The sequence below is a fragment of the Triticum dicoccoides genome, chromosome 3B (assembly GCF_002162155.2).
Source record: "Triticum dicoccoides isolate Atlit2015 ecotype Zavitan chromosome 3B, WEW_v2.0, whole genome shotgun sequence".
NCBI lineage: Eukaryota > Viridiplantae > Streptophyta > Magnoliopsida > Poales > Poaceae > Triticum > Triticum dicoccoides.
Genome location: NC_041385.1, coordinates 1,840,328 through 1,864,870, shown reverse-complemented (window position 1 = coordinate 1,864,870; position 24,543 = coordinate 1,840,328). Strand labels below are relative to the sequence as shown.

The 24,543-nt window shown below is 45.5% G+C and overlaps 1 protein-coding gene and 1 pseudogene across 1 annotated transcript; one reads left to right on the top strand and one right to left on the bottom strand.

The window, feature by feature from the left end:
* Nucleotides 1-1,692: 1,692 nt before the first annotated feature.
* On the bottom strand, nucleotides 1,693-18,268 carry LOC119282821 (homeobox protein HOX1A-like). The gene is made up of 8 exons (XM_037562889.1): nucleotides 17,766-18,268; nucleotides 10,712-10,877; nucleotides 10,507-10,627; nucleotides 10,307-10,419; nucleotides 9,708-10,217; nucleotides 4,478-4,681; nucleotides 4,260-4,344; nucleotides 1,693-1,910 (listed from the first exon to the last, which is right to left on the bottom strand). The coding sequence occupies exons 1-8, from the start codon at nucleotides 18,266-18,268 to the stop codon at nucleotides 1,693-1,695; spliced, it is 1,920 nt and encodes a 639-aa protein (XP_037418786.1).
* A 3,272-nt stretch (nucleotides 18,269-21,540) lies between these two features.
* The window catches only part of LOC119282820, a 17,836-nt pseudogene continuing 14,833 nt past the window's right edge, over nucleotides 21,541-24,543 (top strand).

Genomic DNA, 24,543 nt, shown 5'->3' with positions numbered 1-24,543 from the left:
CAGGATGACAACGCCCGTTCTTTCATGACTCCCACGATAGACGGCGGCTTCATCCACGCTCCGGTCCCTTGAGTCGAGTTGTCTAGTTCTGAAACATCGATTGGCTCATGTTGTAATTAAACTTTAATGAACTTGTAGTATGTCTCTTTGGTTTCGAGAGTCGTTCAACTTAGATGTAATCGATGCTATTAATGTCTTGCTTTTCTCTTCCGATCGTTCTGTTGCATACTTATATATTGCTTATGTATTGTCTGTGAATTGGTACTAACGTTTCGTTTGGCTAGTGCATAGCGATGCCGACGTATGTCGTGTACAAGGGTAAGGTTCCCGGAGTCTACGATGACTGGGAGGAGTGTCGGAGACAGGTTCACCGATTCAGCGGTAACAGTTACAAAGGGTACACCACTAGGGCCGAGGCCGAATCTAGATACGCCCGCTATCTAGCGGGAGAGGGGAGGGAGCGTTGGAGGAACCGGATGAAGACGAGTTTCATCGTGATGATGCTCATCGTGATGACCGCAGCTCTCTTCTATGTGATGGTAGTTTAGATGATCGATATCGACTTGTAATGTGAAGACAGACTCGCTACTCGCGGTCTCGAGACTTGTAATATAATATTCTATCTTTGTTCGGTCTTTTCAATTCGGAGACTAATATGATGAATTGTATTCGGAGACTAATATGATGAATTGTATTCAAAGACTAATCTTCTATTGTATTTGATGAATCTGTTGTTGATGTGTGCTGTCTATATTTTGTCAAATTATACATTTTGTAACCTGTGCAAAAAACAGAAAATAAAATAAAAAAAACCTAATATTCATACTAATGGCGCATCACATGACAGTGCGCCATTAGTATGACAGTGCATACTAATGGCGCATCACTGAGCAGTGCGCCATTAGTATGCCGCGGTTACTAATGGCGCATCCGGAGGTGGTGCGCCACTAGTATGCCAAAGCACCTGGGTATACATGGCCCCTGGGAGGCATACTAATGGCGCACCTGGCCTATACTAATGGCGCACCAGAGGTGCGCCATTAGTATACCAGATGCGCCATTAGTAATTTTTACTAATGGCGCACCAGCTGAAATATTTACCGTTGAAGCTGAAGGCTCAGCTCTTCGTTGGCTTAACATCCTTCCCGAGTATTCGATTGGCGTCTGGGATGACCTCGAGGACGAGTCCTGGGAAAAATCCGAAGGCACTTACGCAGGCCTCCATATGCCGACGACCTTGCTCATATCATGCAAAAGCTGTCCAATCTGCCGAAAATTCTGGAATTGATTCTTGACAAAGAAAAACCAGATAGTGGTCAGTGCACTGTATCTGCAATGTGCATCCGCTTTACGTTTCCGGTGCTGCCTTGATGTGCAAGATAGCCGACTCGGCATTGTCGTTTGAGCTAAATAGCGCGAACCACATGAACCAACTAAGGTCATCCACCATGAGTAGGATGTATCTCTTCCCCCTGGAGTCACCAGAGTAATTAGACCGCAGAGATCCATATGCATCAGTTTGAGCTTCTTGCTCACTAGCTCGGTATAATGTCACCTATGGGCGCTCGACATTGCTTTCCCACGAGGCAAGCACGTGGAGCTGGCTCGTGCGGCTAATCCACGGAAGGCCATGCACCAGTCCATCTAGCTATAACTTTTGTGCGCCAAAGTGCCGGTGACCAAGTCCGCGTATCACAGATAAACATGTGGGTTGCATGATCTGTAGGCGTACTGGTAGAGGCAGTTTGCTAAGAACGACACCTTGCCGAGAAGGCACCGCTGCCTGTCCCAAATGGACATGACGACCGAGCGGGTGGAGATAGGACAGTCGTTCTCATAGAGCTGGAACAGGTTGACGATGCTCGAATTCAGCCACACAATGTAGTACACATGTGCGAGTTCATGGTGTTCTTCATTGAATTCCGAGCATCAAAGATGCGCTGGTGCATCCGGCTGACTGCGCTAGTTGGTATTATCAGCATCCGACACTTCAGTCATTTCGCACACCGCCATGAGGAGAGAAGGTGTGTCGTCGTCGTATTAGTTGGGGATCATCTAACCGAATCGATCTCCATTCGGTATGCCCGGCCTGACTGAATGGTTCACACGATTTGCGCAGTCCATCTGAGCTACCGCCCGACTGAATGTTACACTCACTTTGCCCAGCAAGACTGAAATTTGTCGGCTGGCACATGATCATGATGAGTGCAAGAGCACCGTCTCCTATCGGTCTGCATGGCTTCCACAAGATATATGCCCCCCTCATCTTCATGTGGAAATAGTAGTGACACATGTCGTCGTGCGTTGTACCGCCACCCGCCGGAACTGTTCCCAGCGTTTTTGTTTCCTCGGACACCATTACAGTTACAGGCATGCCCATGCCCCCTACTGAGACCATGGCTCCCTGTGGAGGAGCCCCACCTGCTGGAAGAACGGTCGCATCCGTGATGTTCAAGTGCACGTTCCACTACTCCTCTGTGCGCATCAATTGGCCATCAGTGCTCTTACAGCGTCTTTGTCATGCTCCTCGACGACTTTTACTTGGCCGACTAGTTCCTCAGTGGACATGATGGAAAGATCCATCAGGCTCTCGATGGACCAGGCTAAACTTCACCTGAGTGATCACAACCCGAAGGAAACACTCCTCGCAGCCGCTGACACATAACGGTGACGCCTACTTCCGCCAGCACCGATGGTCGGCTCACCACCCTGCCGCGCTCTGTGGCTCTAAGCCGTCAAGTCACTTGCACTCTGGGATGGGCGCTGACATTACCTCGATGAACCCGTGTGCTTCACGCGATAGACGACCATGACTGTGGGGATGGCCCACACGGATGTTAATATATATCGAAGCATAGGACTGACTCAACCCGCTCCACAAACCGACTAGGACTCTTGCCGAAAACGTACGGACACATCTCTTTGCGCCACACCTACACTAATGAAGCCAAAGTCTGCTTCCTATAATAACTAGACTAACAGACGTACAAGAAACTACCTAATCAACATAACCTGATTACTAACGTATTTGCCGCAATTTGCGAACTAAAACATTACACTAATTCAAGATTATACCTAACATGGTTGCGATTCTTTTGTCCTCTTTGTTTTCTTTTGAAGATCTTGATGCCGGCGAGGACCTACCGAGCCGCTGTTTTGGTCGGCTGGTGCCGTGGAATTATATGTAGTGTGCAGTTTGTGGAGTCATTTGACAATGAGGAAATAGGTCGCTGGCACTGGCAGAAAGAAATCATCACCAGTCAAGATTCCAAGAAGGGTCACTGGCTGAACAAGGCATCGTTTACCTGAAGCTCAAAGATATTCCCCGAGACTACATGCAAAGGCATCTAAACTGAGCGGCCGCGGCAACTTCAAATTCACCTGTTTCTGCACGCATGGCTGATGAGGAAATGAACCTATGAATAACGGGGTAGTCCATTTCCCTTGTGTAATGGAGCGGAACTTTTTGACGCTCATTTCATCTCATCAAGATGCTTAGAACTTGTGCTGTCCTACTGTGTTGAGCAAACAGGGCAAAACTGGGCATATCATGGATTGGGTAATCCAGTACTACAGCGCCTAAGCAAAACATAGCTTCCATTCCAAGTGAAAACTGATGCAGATAAGGGACGAGGAAGTGATGAAAAAGAAGTCATAACCAAAATATACTCCTTACAAACAGCACAACATATATTTCCCACAAAAAGGAAAGATCACAACAAGTAACAAGGAGATAAACTGACACATTGTCGAAAAATTCATAGCAACGATAAACAACCTAGTCACTTATGTAGGTAATTCCTTTTCGAAAAAACTTATGTAGGTAATTAAACAACAACAGAAACAACAATGTACAAAATCAATGACAGCACATGAGCATGATTCTACAACATATTAAAGGAGACAACAACAGTGACGAAAGGCACAATGAAACGTCCAGTGTCTTCCATTCTCAACCATAACAGTGCGCTGTTGCCGCGATACTTGCACAATTTTCAATGAGGAGTATACGGATTATTTGCTGGGGTCCAATATATCAAACTTAACTTCCCCTACAGGAGTAAAATACTCTGCATCACCACCCTTTGGCCTTCCAGCACTACTTGTGGAGCTATTCTTTCCATTATTCTCTCTGGAGGACTCCCCTTTCCGGCGCCTAACTTAATGTATGGTATATCTTTTACTGCAATTTGGAGGGCTCGCATTTGTCCTAGGCCCAACACCAATGATGTGTTTCAGTGGACCATCTTGTGTGATACCTTCATTCAGAGTTCCAGATGGTGTACCCTCATTCATAGCATCACGGCTAGGATACTGATCTGTTTCAAATTGCTCACCTCGCCTCTGCAATAAATAAAATGAGTGCTTGTGGATGAATCAAACTTCAGATGGCAATACAAATGGGCTAAGCTTGGCTCACTGGTTTTGATAAATGTAAAACAACCTATTGTGAAGAGATGAGAATATATCACTTTACCTCATTAATTATTGGACCAAACTGCCCTATCTTAGCATTACTGTTGCTACCATGAAAACCATCAGAATGCACAGGTCGTGTTCCCCTCGAGCTTTTGCGTGCAAATGGATCCAGTTCATTTCCTTCTTCATTGTCTTTGAGTGTGCTCTGCCCGGACCACTCTCCACCATCGCTTGAATCAGATGGCGCTTCCCCATAAGCATCCTTTTTGTTTCAGCATAAAGATGTAACATGTTAGGTTTATAACCTAGTATGAGTTAGTAAATTCTACTCAATAATGGTCTCCCCCGCTCCTGCTGCCGGCGGTTCGCCCGTGGTTAGGACGCGGGTGTCGTCGCCGTGTTGTTCTCCTGCCCCGGTGGCTAAGGCCCGGGGTGTCGCTACTGGGGAATGGGCAGGAGGCCTTTCCCCTAGCAGAGCTTCACGCGAGGAGGTCACCGCCTTTGGCGGTATCCCGGACCCAGTCTCCCAGGGGAGGCGGGTCAGCGGGAGGCTGCAGGAGCAGCCGGACGTTGATGACATGCAGCTGAGGGCTGCTTTGAGAGCTGCCAAGCTGCGCGACATCGAATCCTCCACTGGTATGTCGGTTGATCAGTCCAATTCCATTTTGCATTTTACTGATGCTGAGATTATTCATAATGCAAATCAAATAGGAGTTTCACTTGGTAACAATGAATTTGAGGTCTCTAGGTCGGTTAATGACATTCTTGATTTGGAAGCTGATCGTGCGGTAGATATGATCCGTCACATTGCTGCTGTTAAACCTATGAACGACTCGGAGATAGAGGCGCTGGGGGTTAGGGTTCTTGATGGCTTGTGTGCCGATCTTGACCCTGCACTACCCGAGACGGAGGAGGATACCATTCCTGAGGTGTCCCTCTATGTAGATGAGCCCGAGGCGATAGAAGCAGAGAATGCCTGTGCTGACCAGGTTGATGGGCACCATAAGCCAAAGCGGACGTGGAAACGGAAGGTTTATCCAGCCTCAGCTGCACGTAGGAGTGCTAGGATCCGCACTGCAAAAAAATTTTATGATGAATTATGAGAGGCATTTTCTGGAATAGCAGAGGTCTTAGAGACTTGGCTAAAAGAAGATTTCTAGCGGAGGCTTCTCTTGAACATCGTTTAGATTTTATTGCTTTGTCTGAGACTGGAAGAAGGAACTTCACTTCACAATTTCTTGCCACGTTGTCCGGGGGGGGGGGGGTAGATTTTGATTGGCATTGCCTCCCACCTCGAGGAAGATCCGGTGGGGTTTTACTTGGGGTTAAGTGCGAAACATTGGAAGTCCGGAGTGTAGTTTTGGGGGATTTTGCCGTCAAGTTCCGAGTTCGAACTAAGGCCGATGGGTTTGATTGGGCTTTAGTGGCGGTGTACGGAGCTGCGCAACCAGAGCTCAAGCCAGACTTTTTGGCGGATCTGGTTCGTATTTGTGGTAACGAACAGCTACCCCTCTTAGTGGGGGGGGATTTCAACATTATTCGTAGGAAGGAGGAGAAGAATAATGACAATTTTGACGGCCGATGGTCGTTCATATTCAACACTATTATCGAAAGTTTCGACCTCAGAGAGATAGAGCTTTCGGGTAGGCAATTCACTTGGGCTAATTTGTTACCGGTCCCGACGTTTGAGAAACTTGACCGCGTCTTAGCGAGTGTTGAGTGGGAACAGAAGTTTCCTCTGGTAACCGTGCAGGCATTGACAAGGGGTGTCTCTGACCATACACCGTTACTAGTTGATTCAGGGGTTCAAACGTTTGTGGGCAACAAGAACATTTTCTCGTTTGAACTTGCCTGGTTTGAAAGAGAAGGTTTCCTTGAGTTGTTAGCTCGGGAGTGGGCTAATGACTCAGGAGGAAGGACGCCTATCAAGCGATGGCAATGTAAGATTCGTCATCTCCGAAGGTTCCTTCGAGGATGGGCTAAGCACACGCATGGTATTTATAAGGCGGAGAAGGAGAGACTTCTTCTACTTATTCAAAACCTTGAAGTTAAAGCTGAAACTTCTATCTTGGATTCCAGTGAGTTGGAAACAAAGATAGAAGCGGAGATGCGACTTAAACAGCTTCTTCACGAGGAGGAATTGAAGTGGGCGTTGCGAGCTAAGGTTCGCAAGATAGTACAAGGAGAGGACAATACTCAATTCTTTCATATGATCGCTAATGGGAAGCATCATAAAAAGAGAATTTTTCAGTTAGAACAAGATGAAGGGACGATAGTTGGTCAAGACAATCTGAAAGTCTATATTACCAATTATTATAAACAGTTGTTTGGTCCCCCGGAAGAGAATTTTGTGTCCTTAGATGAGTCTAGGGTTGAGGATGTTCCTCAACTTGAGACTGCCGAGAATGAGCTCCTGACTGCTCCTTTCTCTGAGAAAGAGGTGTTTGATGCCATTGCACAGATGGAGAATAATAAGGCTCCAGGACCGGATGGTTTCCGGCGGAGTTCTACAGAAAGTGCTGGCATTTTATTAAGGGTGATTTGATGCCCATGTTCCAGGAGTTTTTTGAGGGACAGCTTCAGTTGTTTAAGCTGAATTTTGGAACGATAACTCTTCTTCCTAAGTAGACAGAAGCGGTTCGCATTGAGCAGTTCAGACCTATATGTCTGCTTAATGTGAGTTTCAAGATCTTCACCAAGGTCGGGACGAAGAGACTTACGCAGATTGCGCACTCTGTGGTTCATCCGTCCTAGACTGCTTTCATGCCTGATCGAAACATCCTCGAAGGGGTTGTTGTCTTGCATGAAACGCTCCATGAAATCCACTCAAAAAAATTTGATGGCGTAGTTTTTAAAGTGGATTTTGAAAAAGCATATGATAAAGTTAAATGGCCTTTCCTTCAACAAGCTTTGCGTATGAAAGGTTTTGATCCGGCCTGGAGAAACCAGATTGATTCCTTTACGCAAAAAGGGAGTGTAGGGATTAAAGTGAATGACGACATAGGTCACTATTTCCAAACAAACAAGGGGCTAAGGCAAGGAGACCCGATGTCACCGATCCTGTTTAATATAGTGGCTGATATGCTCACTATCTTAATAGGTCGGGCAAAGGATGCAGGGCAGGTAGGTGGCCTGGTCCCACATCTAGTTGACGGAGGGATTTCCATTCTTCAGTATGCTGATGATACAATCATCTTTATGGAGCACGACTTGGCGAAAGCAAGAAACATGAAGCTGCTGTTATGCTTATTTGAACAACTTTCTGGCCTCAAAATTAACTTTCACAAGAGCAAATTGTTTTGCTTTGGAAGAGCAAAGGAGGACCAGGACACGTATAAACAATTGTTCGGATGTGAATTGGGTTCCTTACCGTTTACGTACTTAGGTATACCCATTCATCATCGTAAGCTGACTAACAGTGAGTGGAAATGCATCGAGGATCGCTTTGAAAAGAAACTGAGCTGTTGGAAAGGAAAGCTCATGTCATACGGAGGACGATTGATTCTGATTAATTTGGTCCTTACCAGTATGCCTATGTTTCTCTTATCCTTTTTCCAGGTTCCGGTGGGAGTCAGGAAAAGGTTAGATTTCTACCGATCTCGGTTCTTTTGGCAGATTGACGACCTCAAACGAAAGTACATGCTTGCTAAGTGGGATATAATATGTAGGCCGAAGGACCAAGGGGGTCTAGGCATTGAAAATTTGGAAGTTAAAAACATATGTCTCCTTAGCAAATGGCTTTTTAAACTTTCATCCGAGACGGAAGCTACTTGGGCTCAGATTTTGCGTAATAAGTATCTTTATGCTAAAATCTTGGCTCAGGTAAATGTGAGGCCTTCCGACTCACCTTTTTGGAAGGGTTTGATGAGAGTCAAACAGCTTTTTTTCAACAAGTCAAAATTTATTGTCGGCAATGGAGCCACTACGAGATTTTGGGAGGATACGTGGCTTGAGGAGACTCCCCTTGCACTTCAATATCCTACTTTGTACAACATTGTGCGACGTAGAGAAGCTTACGTTGCATCTGTTCTACAATCCACTCCCCTCAATATTAGTTTTCGGAGGACGCTAGTCGGAAATCGTTGGGAGGCTTGGCTCCACCTTGTTAGACGTTTAATGGAGGTTCGGCTGACCCAGCAACCAGATCAGCTGCAGTAGAAACTTACTAAGAACGGTGCGTTCTCGGTTAAGTCTATGTATCTGGATGTCATTAACTCTAGCGTTGTCCCTTCATCGATTCATGTTTGGAGAGTAAAGGTTCCCTTACGCATCAAAGTGTTTATGTGGTTTGTGCATAAACAAGTCATTTTGACTAAGGATAACCTGGCAAAACGCAACTGGATGGGCTCATCTAGGTGTAGCTTCTGCGATAATAACGAGAACATCAAACACCTCTTCCTCGAGTGTCCATTGGCTAAGATTCTATGGCGGTCGATTCATATTGCTTTTAATATTAATCAGCCCACCTCTATCAACATGTTATTTGGACCATGGCTTGATGGGTTGATTTCGATACTGCAAGACACATTCGTGTTGGCGTTTGTGCTTTACTTTGGGCAGTATGGAAGTGCAGAAATGATTTAGTTTTTAACAGATCAACAAACATTCACTTTTTGCAGGTTATCTTCAGGGCCACGACATTCATCCGTATGTGGTCGCTACTCACTCCGACGGAGGCCAGGGAGCGTTTGGCTACTGCGTCTACCCGATGGGAGATGGTAGCGCGGGTTATTTTCAGTCGGTTTGGATGGCGGTCATGTAATAGGATAGGCATGTAGTGCTCCTATTGTGTTTGCCAGCCGGTTGTGGCTTAGGATTTCAGCTCTTTCGAGCTTTTACTTTTTTTTCGCACCAACATACTTGGAGACTTTGTTACTGGATTTTCTTTTTAATAATATGAGCCGTATGCATCTTTCTGATGCAGAGGCTGGGGTAAACCCCTTTTTCGAAAAAAAAATCACTTAAAAAGCTTTTTTGTGTTCCACACCGACTTAAAGTAGTAACAAAAAATCAAGAAATACTGGATCAGCTACGCATGTATTGCAATAAATTATCAGGGTATATAAATGCATGTTATGTTATGGTTATCACATTATAATCATGTTAATCACCCCCATAAATATAATATTTCTATCTTCGTGGAACTATTAGATTAATCTATATTTTCTGAACAAATTAATCACTAGCTGGTATTAAAAAATATATATATATATATATACCAAAGGAGTTTGCAAGGCTAGAAACATCAGCAAAATTAATGTCAAGATATGCATGCAAGGTGAGCTTACATCATAAAGTGTTTTGTAGTCCAACCGTTGAACCTGCCGTCTCCTTGATGGTAAAATCGCAGCTTGGTCGATCGCAAGATCCTTGGTAGTATGATCTCCAACTTTAGGACAAGACAAAACTTCATCCTCACCACATGACTTAGCAATATCAGCACAGAGATCAGCAGAGTCCGATATGAAGTCTGACTCATCTTGCTTCTCTTCGATATCTTTATCTGAATCCGGATCTGCTGCATCATAGTCATCATCCTCTGAGTCGTCAGAAGGTAGTTCAAGGTCATCAACGTTCTCTTTCTTCTTCACATGCTCTGAATTGTCAGAAGACGTGATGAAATTTGAGTCATCAGAGTCTGAAATATCCTCTTCTGATGGTCCTTCCACGTGACCAGCCACATGTTCTTCGGATATATTGGGGTCGAAGTCATCGTCTTCTGAATCGTCCAATGGAAGATCAGGTACATCATTTTGCATAGGCCCGTGTGCCATGGCAGCTGCCTCAGGAAAAACTTTCTGCAAAAATAATGTAGTATCATGGTGCAATGTAGTTCAAATTTATTTTCCTCGAATCAGTGAAGTATTTTTAACAGTGAAAATGGTACCTCACAAGAGTCATTAATGGAAAGTTTTGTCCCCTGGAGTTCATTTATTAATTCTATACACTTTATCTTGCAATCACATGCAGGGCAAAGCCATTGTTCTCCTGCCTCGAGGACTACAAAGGGAATGATAACATGAATTAATTAACACCATAAATAACAGAACCTTGCATACAAAAAGGAATAGGGAAAATAAATATTACTATCTTCAGTGAGTAAAGGAGGATTTAAACAATTCTGGTGGAACCCTCTGTCGCAGCCGTCACAGAGAATGATGCCATTATTTGATGTAGGGCCTTGCAATCTACAAGTGGCACAAACAATCTGCAAGATGGGAAGCATGGTCGCTGATTAAAATGTTTAGCACAAAAGAGCACAACACGGGAAAAGAAAAATGTGTATACATACATGGTCACAAGATATCAGTCTTTCAGAATCAAACAAAGAGTTTTCAAGCTTCCCTACAGTTAGAAGATTATCAAGCTTCTGGAAAGCTTCTCGTATTCTTAATTTGCACCGCATGATCTCTGCCTTGGCTCGTTCAAGCTCCTTCTCAGGCCGTATCTTTTCCAAACTGCATGTTTGAGTATGGGTAAATATTCTACATTGCAGCTCACACTGAAAGAAATTCACAACTAAGACAGCCAAGAAGCTGTGTTGTGGACACTAAAAAAAAATAGCGTGCTATAACGCCACTAATAGCATGCTATAGCATATAGAGAATTGTCTCGCTAAATAAATCAATGTATAATGCCTCGCTAATAGCACGCTAATAGCATATTTTCAGGGGCCACTTTATTTTCTGTAGCGCGGTATTTTTTTTAGTGGTTGTGGACCATGAATGCGAACCAAAAGAAAAGAAAGCACCTCTGATGAAATAACCAGTCAAATAAGAACATTAATTTAAACTGGTACTGGGTCTCAACCAAGTGGCTAGTAGCGCGTTGTTGGTTGTGCGGCTTGAGCTCCGCAAGCTGTGTGCCTGGGTTGTTTCATAATTTAAATGACACAGGGGCTAGTGCTGTTTTTTTTGTTGAACTCTAAATCATTCATTATAACTAGCGCATTTAGAAATTTTAAAATGCATGAATGAAATATAACATCTGAAGACATAGAGACATCAATAGAGATAAAAATGATAAAGAGTCTGAAAGTATACCATTCTGGCAATTGTTTTGAACACGAAAAACCCTTTCCATTCTTTCTTTTCTCAAAGAACTATCAAGAGAGGCCGAAGAGATTCATAGAATAATTAATGGAGAGCTACATGAACGTAGACGTCATGACTCATGACTGTATTTCTCAAACGAAATGGACAGATGCTATGCCTACAACTTTTCTACGTCTAACCACGCACACTCATGGTTGATTATTAAATGCACATTAAACTAGGAAAGACCAACAAATAGGCAGTGTTTTAGTCTAAAACCCAACTCAAGAACATTTTAATTTGTAACTACAAATATTACGTTTTTGTACTTCTGCGCCGGATGAAATAAATGTAAGTGTTTCACCAAATACACCTAAGAGTCCAAGACAGTAAGAAGAATGCAATATTTCAACCAAAAGTGAATATTGTTATCCTCAAATCCATTTTATTGTATGATAGATGTGTTGGCTTCGGTCCCAAACGTACGAACACCGACGAGTACTTTCCGTCGAGTCCCGGTTGGCCGATACTTTGGCCAACGGACGTACGTGCAACAATAAGCAGGCAAGCACCCTGGTGGATCGATTAGCTTCACACTACCAGAAGAAGCTAGCTTGCACTAGCTAGCTCTACGCAGCCGGCCGATCGATTAACCCCGTAGCTCACGAGACAACACGCCGAGTTATAGCAAAAGGCTCGTGTCGAGCCTTTGTACTTTTATTGATTTGATTGATCTATCTGATCTTACAACGTAGGGGTACAGCTATATTTATACTAGTACAAAGCTAGCTAACCCAAACTGAGTCGGTGACTGCTCCTAATCCATACCGGACAGAACTTCTACTACGTGGTTGATTCCAACAATCACCCCCCCAACCACGATGTCCTCACTTCACAGCTTGGACGCCGATCCTTCCCCGCATCTCCGTGAACTTCTGTCGTCCCAAAGACTTGGTCAGGATATCTGCAAGCTGATCATCGGTGCAAATGTAGTTGACTTCAATCTTGCCTTCTTCCACGCAATCTCGTATGTAGTGATACCGTATATCAATGTGCTTACTTCTATCATGATGCACTGGATTCTTACATAGAGCAATCGTGGACTTGTTGTCAACATAAAGCACCACTCCTTCCGGTTCCTTGTCAGTGAGGTCACCGAGTAGCCTTTCTAGCCACACACCTTGACCTGCCGCGGTTGCAGCTGCAATATACTCCGCTTCACAGGATGATAATGCGACCACCTTCTGCTTTTGTGATAGCCAACTCACTATGCTTCTTCCCAAGAAATATGCCACGCCCGAGGTACTTTTACGGTCGTCAATATCTCCTGCCAAGTCGCTATCACTGTAGCCAAGTAGCTCCACCATCTTCTTCCGCTTCTCTCTCAAATAGACACAACCGAAGTTAGTTGTCCCTTTGATGTACCTGAGTATTTGTTTCACAGCTGCCCAATGTTCTGTCGTGGGTGCTTCCATGAAGCGACTCACTACGCCAACGGAATAGGCCAAGTCTGGTCGTGTATTCACAAGATACCTTAGGCTTCCGACCACACTTCTATAGTCCGTTGCATCAACCGCGGGTGCTTGGCTCCTTTTGCTAAGTTTAAGTCGAGGCTCCATTGGAACATGACTTGGATTGCAGTCCTCCATGCTACAACTTTCAAGAATCTTCTTTGCATATGCCTCCTGGCATAACGTGATTCCCTCCGGCTTTTGCTGTACCTCGATCCCGAGATAGTAAGTCAAGAGCCCTAGATCACTCATCTTGAAAAGCTCCTTCATTTGTAGCTTGAATTTAGCAATCTCCTCCTCATCTGCTCCAGTTATCAAGAGATCATCAACATAGATGCCCACTAGGAGACGATCCTTGCCTTTACCTCGCTTGTACATAGCATGCTCCAGTGGACTTTTCTCAAAACCAAAAGAAACTAGTGTACGATCAAGCTTGATGTTCCACGCCCGAGGAGCTTGGCATAGCCCGTACAATGCCTTGTGTAGTTTCAACACCTTGTGCTCCTCTCCCTTTTTGATGTAACCCGGTGGTTGCTTCACATACACTTCTTCTTTTAACTCCCCGTTCAAAAAAGCGGATTTTACATCCATGTGATGTAGCCTCCAAGATTCTTGAGCCGCGAGAGCTATAACTAGCCTCACCGATTCCATCCTTGTGACAGGAGCGAACACTTCCTCGAAGTCTACACCTTGCTCTTGCACGTATCCTTTGGCTACGAGCCTTGCCTTATGCTTCACCAAGTTTCCTTCGGCATCTTTCTTGACCTTGTACACCCACTTGAGCCCTATGATTTTATGGTCGTTGGGTGGATCCACGAGCTCCCATGTATTGTTGTCTCGGATCGATCCCAACTCCTCATCCATAGCACGACGCCAACACTTCTCCGTATTTGCATCTTCAAATTTCGTCGGTCCTCGACGCTAAGCAGACACTGTCGTCCTCTTCTTTTTATTTTCACTGGATTTTTCTTCGGATATAAATCCGCCACTGGCCGAAGACGGATTGGTGTCGGCGGACGTTCCCTTGTCTCCTGTTCAGTCGAAGACGAGGAATTTTCATCCGGAGTTTCCAAACTCCCAATTTCTGGCGAATCCTGTTCCTCCGAACTGGCTGCATCTCCATTAGATGAACAATCCAAAACATGTGTATCATCTTCACGTACATGGCCTTCACGTACGTGGCCTTGATGTCCTTGTGGTGCAGCACGTGGGCTGCTGGAAACGCCTCCAGTGGACTGGCTTTTTGCTCCCGGGCTGGTTGATGAGCCACCTGGGCTTTGAGGTGGACAGCCTCCTGATGGGCTTCGTCCAGTGCCTCCACGCATATGTGAGCCACCAGATCGAGTGCCGCTGGCGCTGCCTGGCGTGTCTTCAGGCGCACCAGCCGGTCCTTCTTGCTCGTGCGCGTGTGACGCAGCGGGAGTAGCTGGCGCGTCTCCATTTTCTGCCACGCCGTCCGCGCCGTTTGTCGCGGCCGACGTCTCCGGTTGATCACCAATGTCTGCATGCTCATAATCATTGTAAACAACGTTGAAAATATCATCGGAAGACGGGTATACCGGCTCGGTGGAGTTCCAATTCCATGACCTTGCTTCTTCAAAGACCACGTCGCGCGTCACAACCACCTTATTGGTTGAGGGTTGCACGCACGATACGCCTTCGTGCCTTTTTCATAGCCAACCAACACCATTGGAGTACTCCGATCCGCCAATTTGCTAGTATGCCCGGTCACTGTCTTCACATGCGCTACGCACCCGAAAGTGCGAAGATGATCAACCGTGGGCTTGTGTCCGTACCATGCTTCGTACGGCGTCATCCCAACCACACTCTTGGTTGGAGCCCGGTTCAGTAAGTAAACGGCCGTATTGACCGCCTCACCCCAAAACTTGCCCGGCATGCCTTTACTTTTCAACATGCTTCGTGCCATCGCCACCACGGTTTGATTCCTCCGTTCCACAACACCGTTTTGCTGCGGTGAATATGGCGCCGTAAGATACCTCTTGATCCCTTGAGCTTCACAAAATTCCGTGAATGCACGAGACTTGAACTCACCTCCCCGATCGGTACGGAGGGCCTTCAACTTGGCTTCAGATTCTACTTCAGCTGCCATCTTTATTATCCTGAAGGCTTGCAAAGCTTGGTCCTTCGTCTTCAACAACACGATCCACATGAATCTGCTGAAGTCGTCGACGACAAGCAAGAAGTATCTGTTTCCGGCAGGGGTGGCCGGTGTAATCGGTCCGCACAAGTCTCCGTGGACCAACTCAAGAGCTTTACTCGCTCTAAAGTTTCCCTCTCTTGGGAACGGGGCTCGCCTTTGTTTCCGAATGAGACAACCGTCGCACACTTGGTCGACATGATTGATGCACGGTAGACCACGTACCATCTCCTTTTGTCCAAGTTGCCGAAGAGCCTGGAAATTTAGATGACCGTAGCGCACGTGCCACTTCCATGCCGAGTCGTCCATGCTCGACAGGAGACATACCGGATCCACACGATCCAAGTTGAGGACGTAGAGCCTGTTCGGTGACCTCTGCACCTTCATAATCAACATCCTCTGACGATCATACCCCCATAGAAAGCCATCTTCGAGCACAATCTTGCAACCACGCTCCTCGAGCTGGCCAAGACTTATGATGCTACTCTTTAGCTTGGGAATATAGTACACATCTGTGAGTACCTTGTGACCGCCATTCTTCAACTCAAACAGGACAGTACCTCGCCCTGCGATGTCAACGGTCCGTCCGTCGCCGAATCGAACCGTGCCTCCCACCGAAACACTGAGCTCAGAAAACTGGTCCTTGTCGCCGGTCATGTGGTTGCTAGCGCCCGTGTCGAGGTACCACACGTGCCTCGATGTGTTCATCCTCTTCTTATCGTGAAGATAAACTGCCTCCTCTAAGAGCGTGACAACCTCTGTAGCCGGCACCTTTGGAGCTGGACTATCCTCATCCATTAGCTCGCATACTTCGACCATGAGCATCATGTCTCCATCATCGCCTCCTTTGTCCATGAGAGCTTTCTCCTTCGGTGGTTTCTTGCACTCCGACTTGAAGTGCCCCATGATGCCACAGTTGTGACACTTGATCTTGCGCTTGTCGAACTTCTTCTTCTTCGGAGCGCCGTCCCCGGCGTTCTTCTTACTTTGTTCTTTTGGCGCACGATCTTGGCGAGTGTTGCTGCTAGAGCCCTCACCTCCTCTCCTTGAGTCCAGCGCCAGCCACTGAGCCCGTGTGAGCATGACATTCTCATCGTTCCTCCCATCCTCGAGACTGTACCGCATACGCTCGTCGTGAGCCTTGTAGCGTCCGACAAGATCGTCGATGGAGAGAGTCCCGAGATCGACGCACTGCTCGATCGCCGTGACAATTTGCAGGTACCGGGGAGGGGCTGCGCGCAAGAACCGCCGGACAACCGAGGTCTCCGTAAGGTTTTCACCAAGCGCGCGGATCCGATTGACGAGAGTAGCCACCCGTGAAGCAAACGCATCCACGGACTCATTGTCGCCCATGACCAAAGTCTCATAGTTCCTTAGGAGAGTTTGGAGATTGGCTTGCTTGACGCGGGTGTGTCCCTCGAACATGAGCTTCAAGGTATCCCACGCCTCCTTCGCCGTTTCTTTGGCGATTACGTGTTGGAGGACATCCATCGGCATCACCGAGTAAATCGCTGATGCCGCCTGCCGATCCTTCCGGTGCTCGGCTCCCTCCTTCTTGAACGCGTCGCCTCCTGGATCGACCACGTCCCATAGCTCGTTGGCGCGGAGACCACACTCCATGAGGGCCTTCCAGACCCCGAAGTTCTCGCGATCAAACCGTGGGTATGACGTACCGGGTACGGCAAGTACTTTAGCCGCTCCGGACGATTCCACAATCTCCTTGCCCGTCATGACCTTCCGTTACTAGAAGATCAACCTTGCTCTAGATACCAATTGTTGGCTTCGGTCCCAAACGTAAGAACACCGACGAGTACTTTCCGTCGAGTCCCGGTTGGCCGATACTTTGGCCAACGGACGTACGTGCAACAATAAGCAGGCAAGCACCCTGGTGGATCGATTAGCTTCACACTACCAGAAGAAGCTAGCTTGCACTAGCTAGCTCTACGCAGCCGGCCGATCGATTAACCCCGTAGCTCACGAGACAACACGCCGAGTTATAGCAACAGGCTCGTGTCGAGCCTTTGTACTTTTATTGATTTGATTGATCTATCTGATCTTACAACGTAGGGGTACAGCTATATTTATACTAGTACAAAGCTAGCTAACCCAAACCGAGTCGGTGACTGCTCCTAGTCCATACGGACAGGACTTCTACTACGTGGTTGATTCCAACAAGATGCATGGTGTCCGGATTCATATTTGTTTCCTGTCGCTAGCAATTCAGACTAAGAAAATACTCCCTCCGTTCCTAAATATAAGTCTTTGTGGAGATTCCACTATGAACTACATACGAAGCAAAATGAGTGAATCTATACTCTAAAATGCATCTACATACATCCATATGTGGTCTATAGTGAAATCTCTAAAAAGACTTATATTTAGGAACGGAGGGAGTAACATGCATGCACACGATGGGTTAAGCACCCGTGGATGTGTAATTAACAAGTGGGGCTAAAATCAGCAGCTTGGGTGCAAAAAGATAAATGCACCTTTCAATCCGGATATTTTTTTTCTAACTAAAACACCTTACGGAAGGGAATGGAAGGAGTAATATTAAATGAAATATTGGCTACAAATGGAATGGTGAATTAAGGAGAAGATGCCAGCAAACGAAATCAAATACGTGAACAAAGTGGGACGAACCTTTGTTTTTTCCATCCTTCGCTGGCATATACTTCAAGAAAATGTTTCTGATAGTTCATCCGGCTCGAAATGTTTCTAATTCGATTACGAATTTTTGATAACCCATCATTGGGACCAGTCTTTGTTGGCCTATCCCTCTTTGTTCTTTTACCAGATGGTTTTACTAGAGTGTGCACATCGTCGCAAAGTGGCTTCTTCGCAGCTCTTTCAGTTGGAGTTAGCACAGCTTCAATAGGTGACTTATCTGCAACTGATCTAGAACTAAGAACCCTACTAGTATTCTCGGATGACCTCAAAGGATAAGTTGTATTCAACAATACTCGGGAGCCTTTCCTTCCCCTGTTAGCCGCCCTCTTGAAATTTTTTCTTTCCCCCGATAGCGATGTGTATGGAAAAGGAAAACCGTGATGCTTCTCAAGGGTCTCAGGGTGAAGGCTACAGTTGGCAAAATTCGGAGTCTCAATAATGTCCTCAGCAGAGCCAGAAATATTGTTTTTATCCATCGGATGGCGGCAAAAAATTATTTGATTCTAGTTAAAAAGAAGAAGACGGCTTCAGAGAATTGTCTTCTTGCCCGCAACAGAATAGGGATCTCTATGTAGTCAGATGAACCAGAACCTGGAGCAAGTAGACAAAGTATAATCAGAATTAGTGGCGGTAAGAACTGATCACATATGTACAGTATAACTTATCATTTATCAAACATTGATAGCTAACTTTGCATCTTGAAACTATATGGTTTTAAAGCCAGTGGAGTACATCCATCTCCATTACCAACACAAGCAGTGCTTCTTACTAAGTTATCTTTAGCACGGTATGAAGCCTAAGAGCGATTCACACACATCTATAATGCACATTGTTGCAATGAATGTGCATTAAAATGAACATGCGCTCAAAACCTTAGTAGCCAAGGGGCCTTGTGGTGCCCTTATTTCCTTTGTACTCCCTCCGTCCTAAAATACTTGTCGGAGAAATGGATAAAAATAGATGTATCTACAACTAAAGTACATCTACATACATCCATTTGTCCGACAAGTATTTTCGGACGGAGGGAGTATTTTCTAAGATACAAATCTGGAGCCCCATGCGCTTGTATGTATTGTATAGACAGCTGCCAGGACGACTCACCTGAACCGACCTAGATCTAGTAGTGCTCTACTCCCTCTCGATCCTAAATTACTCGTCTTAGATTCATATAGATACGGGTGTATCTAGACACGTTTCAGTGTTAGATACATCTGTATTTGGACAAGCCTAAGACGCGAGTAATTTGTGACCGAGGATAGACTTCCTAGCCAAACCAACACGGACATATGGTAACGCAATTTGTCGACCACTCCTTCATGGACAAGAAGTATACCTGGACTCTAATCTGGACCATCGTAATCAATCAAGATTACACTAACAACCTGGCGAACGCTATCAGTAATGTAGCATGCATACAATCTTTCGCTCCCCTGTGGATTTCTGGAACTTCCGCCATGAATTCCTGAAGCTATTCACGCAAATTCTAGTTGAAAGCCTTAACCAGGGCCTAAGGCAAGCAAAGCAATTACTAGTATTTTCAGCTGGGGCTGTGCAATCAAGCAATCAACCTGATCTAGAAATCACCAAGCCTCCCTCTTTATTCTAGGCCGAATTCAACCTACGAACCAATCAATCAACCAGTGCTACGACGAATCACCAAGTCTGGGAAGCAATCAAAACAACGAAGCCGAACTGATCCAACGAACCAATCAACCAGCGCTACAGATCACGAAGCCTGAACTCAAACCCGAAACGGGCGATGGAACAGCAGCGCCAGATCCATCGCTGTTTGGATTTGTCCGCGGCAGAACTACGAGACAGCAGTGTGGAGAAGGGAGTCGGACGGGGACGGGGACATATACTCACCGCGCGGACTGGGTACAGAGGCAGGGAAGGGACGCGAGCTCCCGGCGCCGGCAATGGTATATCGATCGGGACGGAGAGAGTAGTGTCGTGAGCGATTTGGGGGGAAACTAAAATTTAAAGACACGATTTGAGCTGCGTTCCAACCCTACCTGCCCCGGTCGAGGTAGGTAGGTGGCGAATGGCTTGAGGCTTCTGGGCCCGGCTAATTTGTCCGCTAACAGATGTTTAGGACGTGGATGCTTGCCCATTTAGGCCTGCCAACAAATATAATTCTTAAGCAGTTTTTTTCTCTATTCTAATAAAAAAATCTAAAAAAATATGAACCACATTACTTTTTTTCAAAAAAAAATCTAAAGAAAAATCAGTTCCTTCATTTTTCATTAGAACAAGGGAAATGATTAGTTCCGTTTCTACGACAATACAAAGTCTCCGGACTATCCCTTGCACTTGCGTGGTCCTCGTGGCATCGGCGGCGCCAGGGGTATTCCCCTGTATTCATATGAATACCCAAGATTTAGCTTTAAAAAATTAATACATGTCTTATTTAGGCCCACAAGCCCACAGCCCACACGTATACTTCTTCGTCCCGTTCGATTCACTCGATCCCAGCCCCCACTCGCCGTTCCCCAGACCCCAGCCCCCTCACGTATACTGCCCAAGTCCCCAACCTAACCTAGAGCCTGCGTCCAGCGGCGGCGGCCAGTACCAACTGCGGGCAGCGGCAAGCGGAGCCGCTGAACGGCGACCAACAGCAGCGGACAAGGTTTATTCCTCTCTTCTCCTACTTCTAGACTCCTAGTTCTAGTTCTCACTTCTTAATTCCTATGGGCTCATGCGGCACCCAACCATTATCTGTAGGTGGATTTGAGTGCAGTCAAATTGGTGCCGAACTACTGCCTACTAGTGCCGGACTGCTGGATTTGAACGCAACGAGCTACTACCTACTAGTGCCGGACTGCCGGATTTGATTATTCTGAAGGTGGGTATACTGGGTTAAAGTTTTGGGGACAAACTGCTGCTTGTGTTGCTGTCAAATATGCACATCACTCTGCTACTGAGTGCGCGAAAATATTGTGTTTTCCATGGTTGAATAATTTGGTACAACTCCTTTGCTGTTCATGATGTTGTAGAGTGTAGAATGATTTTTCTGTGTTAGGACAAATTGCTTGTGATGTAAAATGCATTGTTGATCTAGTTTGCTACAGATTAGATGCTTAGAATGATCCGAACACTAGTTTGCTACATGACCAACTTAGTAGATTACTAGATTGTTGATCTATTTTTTTTTTCTGATCTTGTATCACAGATGAAGAAGAAGGGTGTTAGCATTGTTGCATTGTGGGAAAGAGCTTCCAAAGCAAATAAAAGAACTTCGACATCTACACCAAATCCTCCTGATGTTGAAGTTGAGAGCAGTATCATTCCTCCTACTATTGAGAGCAATCTGCAACTGGCACTTGTGCAAGCACATGAACCTAATGATGGCCACACATAACCTGAGAGTGGAGCTGGCTCCCCAACCCCAATTGTAGAAGATGATGAAGCAAATGATGAAGTTTAGTTTGAAGTAGATTTGGAAGCACTTGAGTCCGATCCTGGGAAACGGATCCCCATCTCTAGGTACAATGTCAATGAGCAGGATAAAGTTAGAAGGAGATACATCGAGTTGGGGGCATGTCAACTAAAGAATCATAATTTTGAGTATAGAGATATAAGTGGATTACAACGTTGCTTTTCTCCTTCTTGGTTTAAGGATTACAAGTAGCTTGAGTATAGTGTGGACAAAGAAGCCGATTTCTGCTTCGTTTGCTATTTGTTCAAGGATAAAACAAGATGTCCCTGTGGAGATGCTTTTGTGAAGAAGGGATTTAATAACTGGAACATGAAGTCGAGATTGAATAAACATGAAGGTGAGGTTTATAGTGCTCATCTTGAAGCTCAAGAGAAGTATGATAGGTTCACTTCACCACAAACATCAATTCGGGAGTCTATTGCTTCAAACACCTCACAATATAAGGCTTTGTATAAACAGCGTTTGACATGGACACTCAAGTGTGTGAGATTTCTGTTGCGCCAAGGTTTGGCATTTAGAGGACATGATGAAAGTGAAGACTCACTAAATAAAGGAAATTTCTTTGAGCTTCTAAATTGGCCAGCAGGAAATTTTGGAGAGGTTGACAGGGTTGTTCTCAAGAACGCTCCACGGAACTGCAGGATGACTCACCATGATATACAGCAAGAGGTGATAAAATGTTGTGCACAAGAGACTACTAAACTAGTCATTGAGGAACTTGATGGTGGTCATTTTGCAATACTTGCAGATGAGTCTAGTGATGTTTATCAGAATGAACAGTTGGCTGTTTGCTTGCGTTATGTTGATAATAAAGGAAGGGCGGTTGTAAGATTTCTTGGTCTTGGTCATGTTGATGATACTACCTCTTTGACACTAAAAGCTGCAATTCAGAAAATGCTTATGGACTACAATTTGACCTTTGCAATGGTTCATGGGCAAGGATATGATGGAGCTAGTAACATGAGAGGTAATGCTAATGTCCTGAAAAAACTGATTATGGATGAGTCCCCTTCTGCCGACTATGTTCATTGTTTTGCCCATCAACTACAGTTAACTCTTGTTGCTGTTGCTAAGGAGAGTGGTGATTGTACTTGGTTCTTTCAGCAGCTTGCATACTTGTTAAATGCTCTTGGCATGTCTTATAAAAAGATGAGAATGCTTCGGATAGCTCAGGCTGAAGAACTCATTGATGCATTGGAATTGGAAGAAGTAGAAACAGGGAATGGGCTGAATCAGGAAATGGGTTTGGGAAGTCCATGTGATACACGTTGGAGCTCTCACTTCAAAACTGTGAACAGTGTCATCTCTATGTATGGTACACTACGACGAGTCCTTCGCAAGATTGGAGATGAGTACCATGGTGCGGAGGCACAAGCGTCTCTATCCATAGAGAAAATATTTCGATCATTTGAGTTTGTTTTCATGGCACACTTGATGCAAGAAATATTTGGATACACAAATGAGTTGTGTAGAGCTTTGCAAAACCAAGACGAAGATATTGTTCATGCTATTGAGCTTGTCGGTGACACAAAGTATTACTTGGAGGCTTTGAGGACCGATGCTGGATGGGATAATTTTCTCACAAAGGTCACATCTTTTTGTACAAAGCATAAGATCAAAGTTGTTGATATGGCGGGTCCTTACTTTCCCGTTGGGCGGCCTAGAAGCGGTTTATGTAATGGTGTGAACAATTACCACCGCTTCAAGGTTGATATGTTTGTGGGTGTCATTGGTAGGCAAATCAGTTTGCTGAATGGCAGATTTGATGAGGTAAACATATAGCTACTTTCTTGGATGGCAGCATTCTGTCCACTTCATCTATTTGCTGCTTATGACCAAGAGAAGTTGGTTAGGCTTGCTACAAAGTTTTATGCTTCTGATTTCACAAGTGATGAACTGGCAAGACTTCCATGGCAACTAAACATGTATGTTACTAATGTGCGTAGAGATGAAAGGTTTCAAAATCTGAAAAATCTGTGTCAGCTTTCAGTTATGCTTGTTGAGACAAGCAAGCATGAACAATATCATATTTTTTACAAGCTTCTTAAGTTGGTATTGATTCTGCCAGTAGCTACTGCTAGTGTTGAAAGGGTATTCTCTTCAATGAGCTATGTGAAGAATAAGCTAAGGAACAAAATGGGTGATGAATATTTGAACAATTTCTTGGTTACATTTGTTGAGAGGGAATTTTTCGATCAAGTGAAGGATGAAGATGTCATCAATCTCTTCCAAAAAGGCGACCATAAAGTTATATTGTAAGAAGGATATCATCACTTTATCAATCAAAAGGTACTTATGTATTCATGTTGTTATGGTCTGATACATTGAAATATTGCTATTGATGTTATGTTAGTGTTGTTTTGTTCATATATTGCTAGTGTTGTGTTGTTTGGTTCATATACTACATTTAGAGCCAAGAAATTTTTATATGAATACCCAGCCTTCATTTCCCGGCGCCGCCATTGCCTGGTGGGATATAGCTCATGCTTACCCATCCGTGTTTGATTTTATGTTGCTCTACACACTACATGGTGTACTGCTGCCATGTAGGACACACCGTATAAAGCTGCCTTTTTATTCACGCACAAAACTACCAACGGATGCTTCTAGCAAGTAGTCTAGTCGGTCAGCTCTGGACTCCAGCACCAGCTAGCTCGCCTAGTTTGGGTTTGCTCCAGTATTCACCCTGCACTCCCGACGCCTCTTCTCTCCTCGTGTCGTCCCTGCGGGCGGCCGGCGGGAGCCCAGATCTGCCGCCCCTTGTCCCTCCTCCCTCCTCCACCCCTCCTCGCCGCCGCCGGCGCAGGTCGCTGGGCAAAGCCGACTCGGCCTAGTAGGCGGCGGGGCCTTCTTCTCCTCCTGCCCGAGGATGGCGGCGCGGGACGTTTTCTTCTATTGGCGGCACGGCCCGACGGCACTGGCTGGGGACGGTGGCTGCTAGGCATACGTGACGTCATCCTCTCCTGGGCGAGTGAATAGCATAGAACTACCACTTTTCGCCTTACGGTTCCAAAAAACTACCAAAAAATTTGTTTGTGACTGATACCTACCACTTTTGGCGTCGGTTGTCTCAAAAAAACCCAAATCGTCGAGTGCTTTGCAATTGATCGCGATTATGATAATTGAGACCCACTCTTAAACAAACCATTTGTTGACTGTTTAGTTTGACCGTTAACTGACATGTGGGGCCCACATGTCAGCTTTTTTTTCTTCTACTTCTCTTTCCTTCTCTCCTCTTCCCCTTGTACTCTCTCCCCCTTATCTTCAGTCCCGCAGGCGACCCTATCCCCATCCCTCGTGTGCCCACCTCCC

What these genes read in the sequence shown, in the direction of transcription:
- LOC119282821 (XM_037562889.1), bottom strand. Translation starts at nt 18,268, where the DNA reads ATGGATAAAAACAATATTTCTGGCTCTGCTGAGGACATTATTGAGACT. An exon ending in GAAGGATGGAAAAAACAAAG is followed by an intron (nt 10,878 to 17,765) that starts GTTCGTCCCACT and finishes TCAAACATGCAG; the next exon opens with TTTGGAAAAGATACGGCCTG. An exon ending in ACTACAAAACACTTTATGAT is followed by an intron (nt 4,682 to 9,707) that starts GTAAGCTCACCT and finishes TGAAACAAAAAG; the next exon opens with GATGCTTATGGGGAAGCGCC.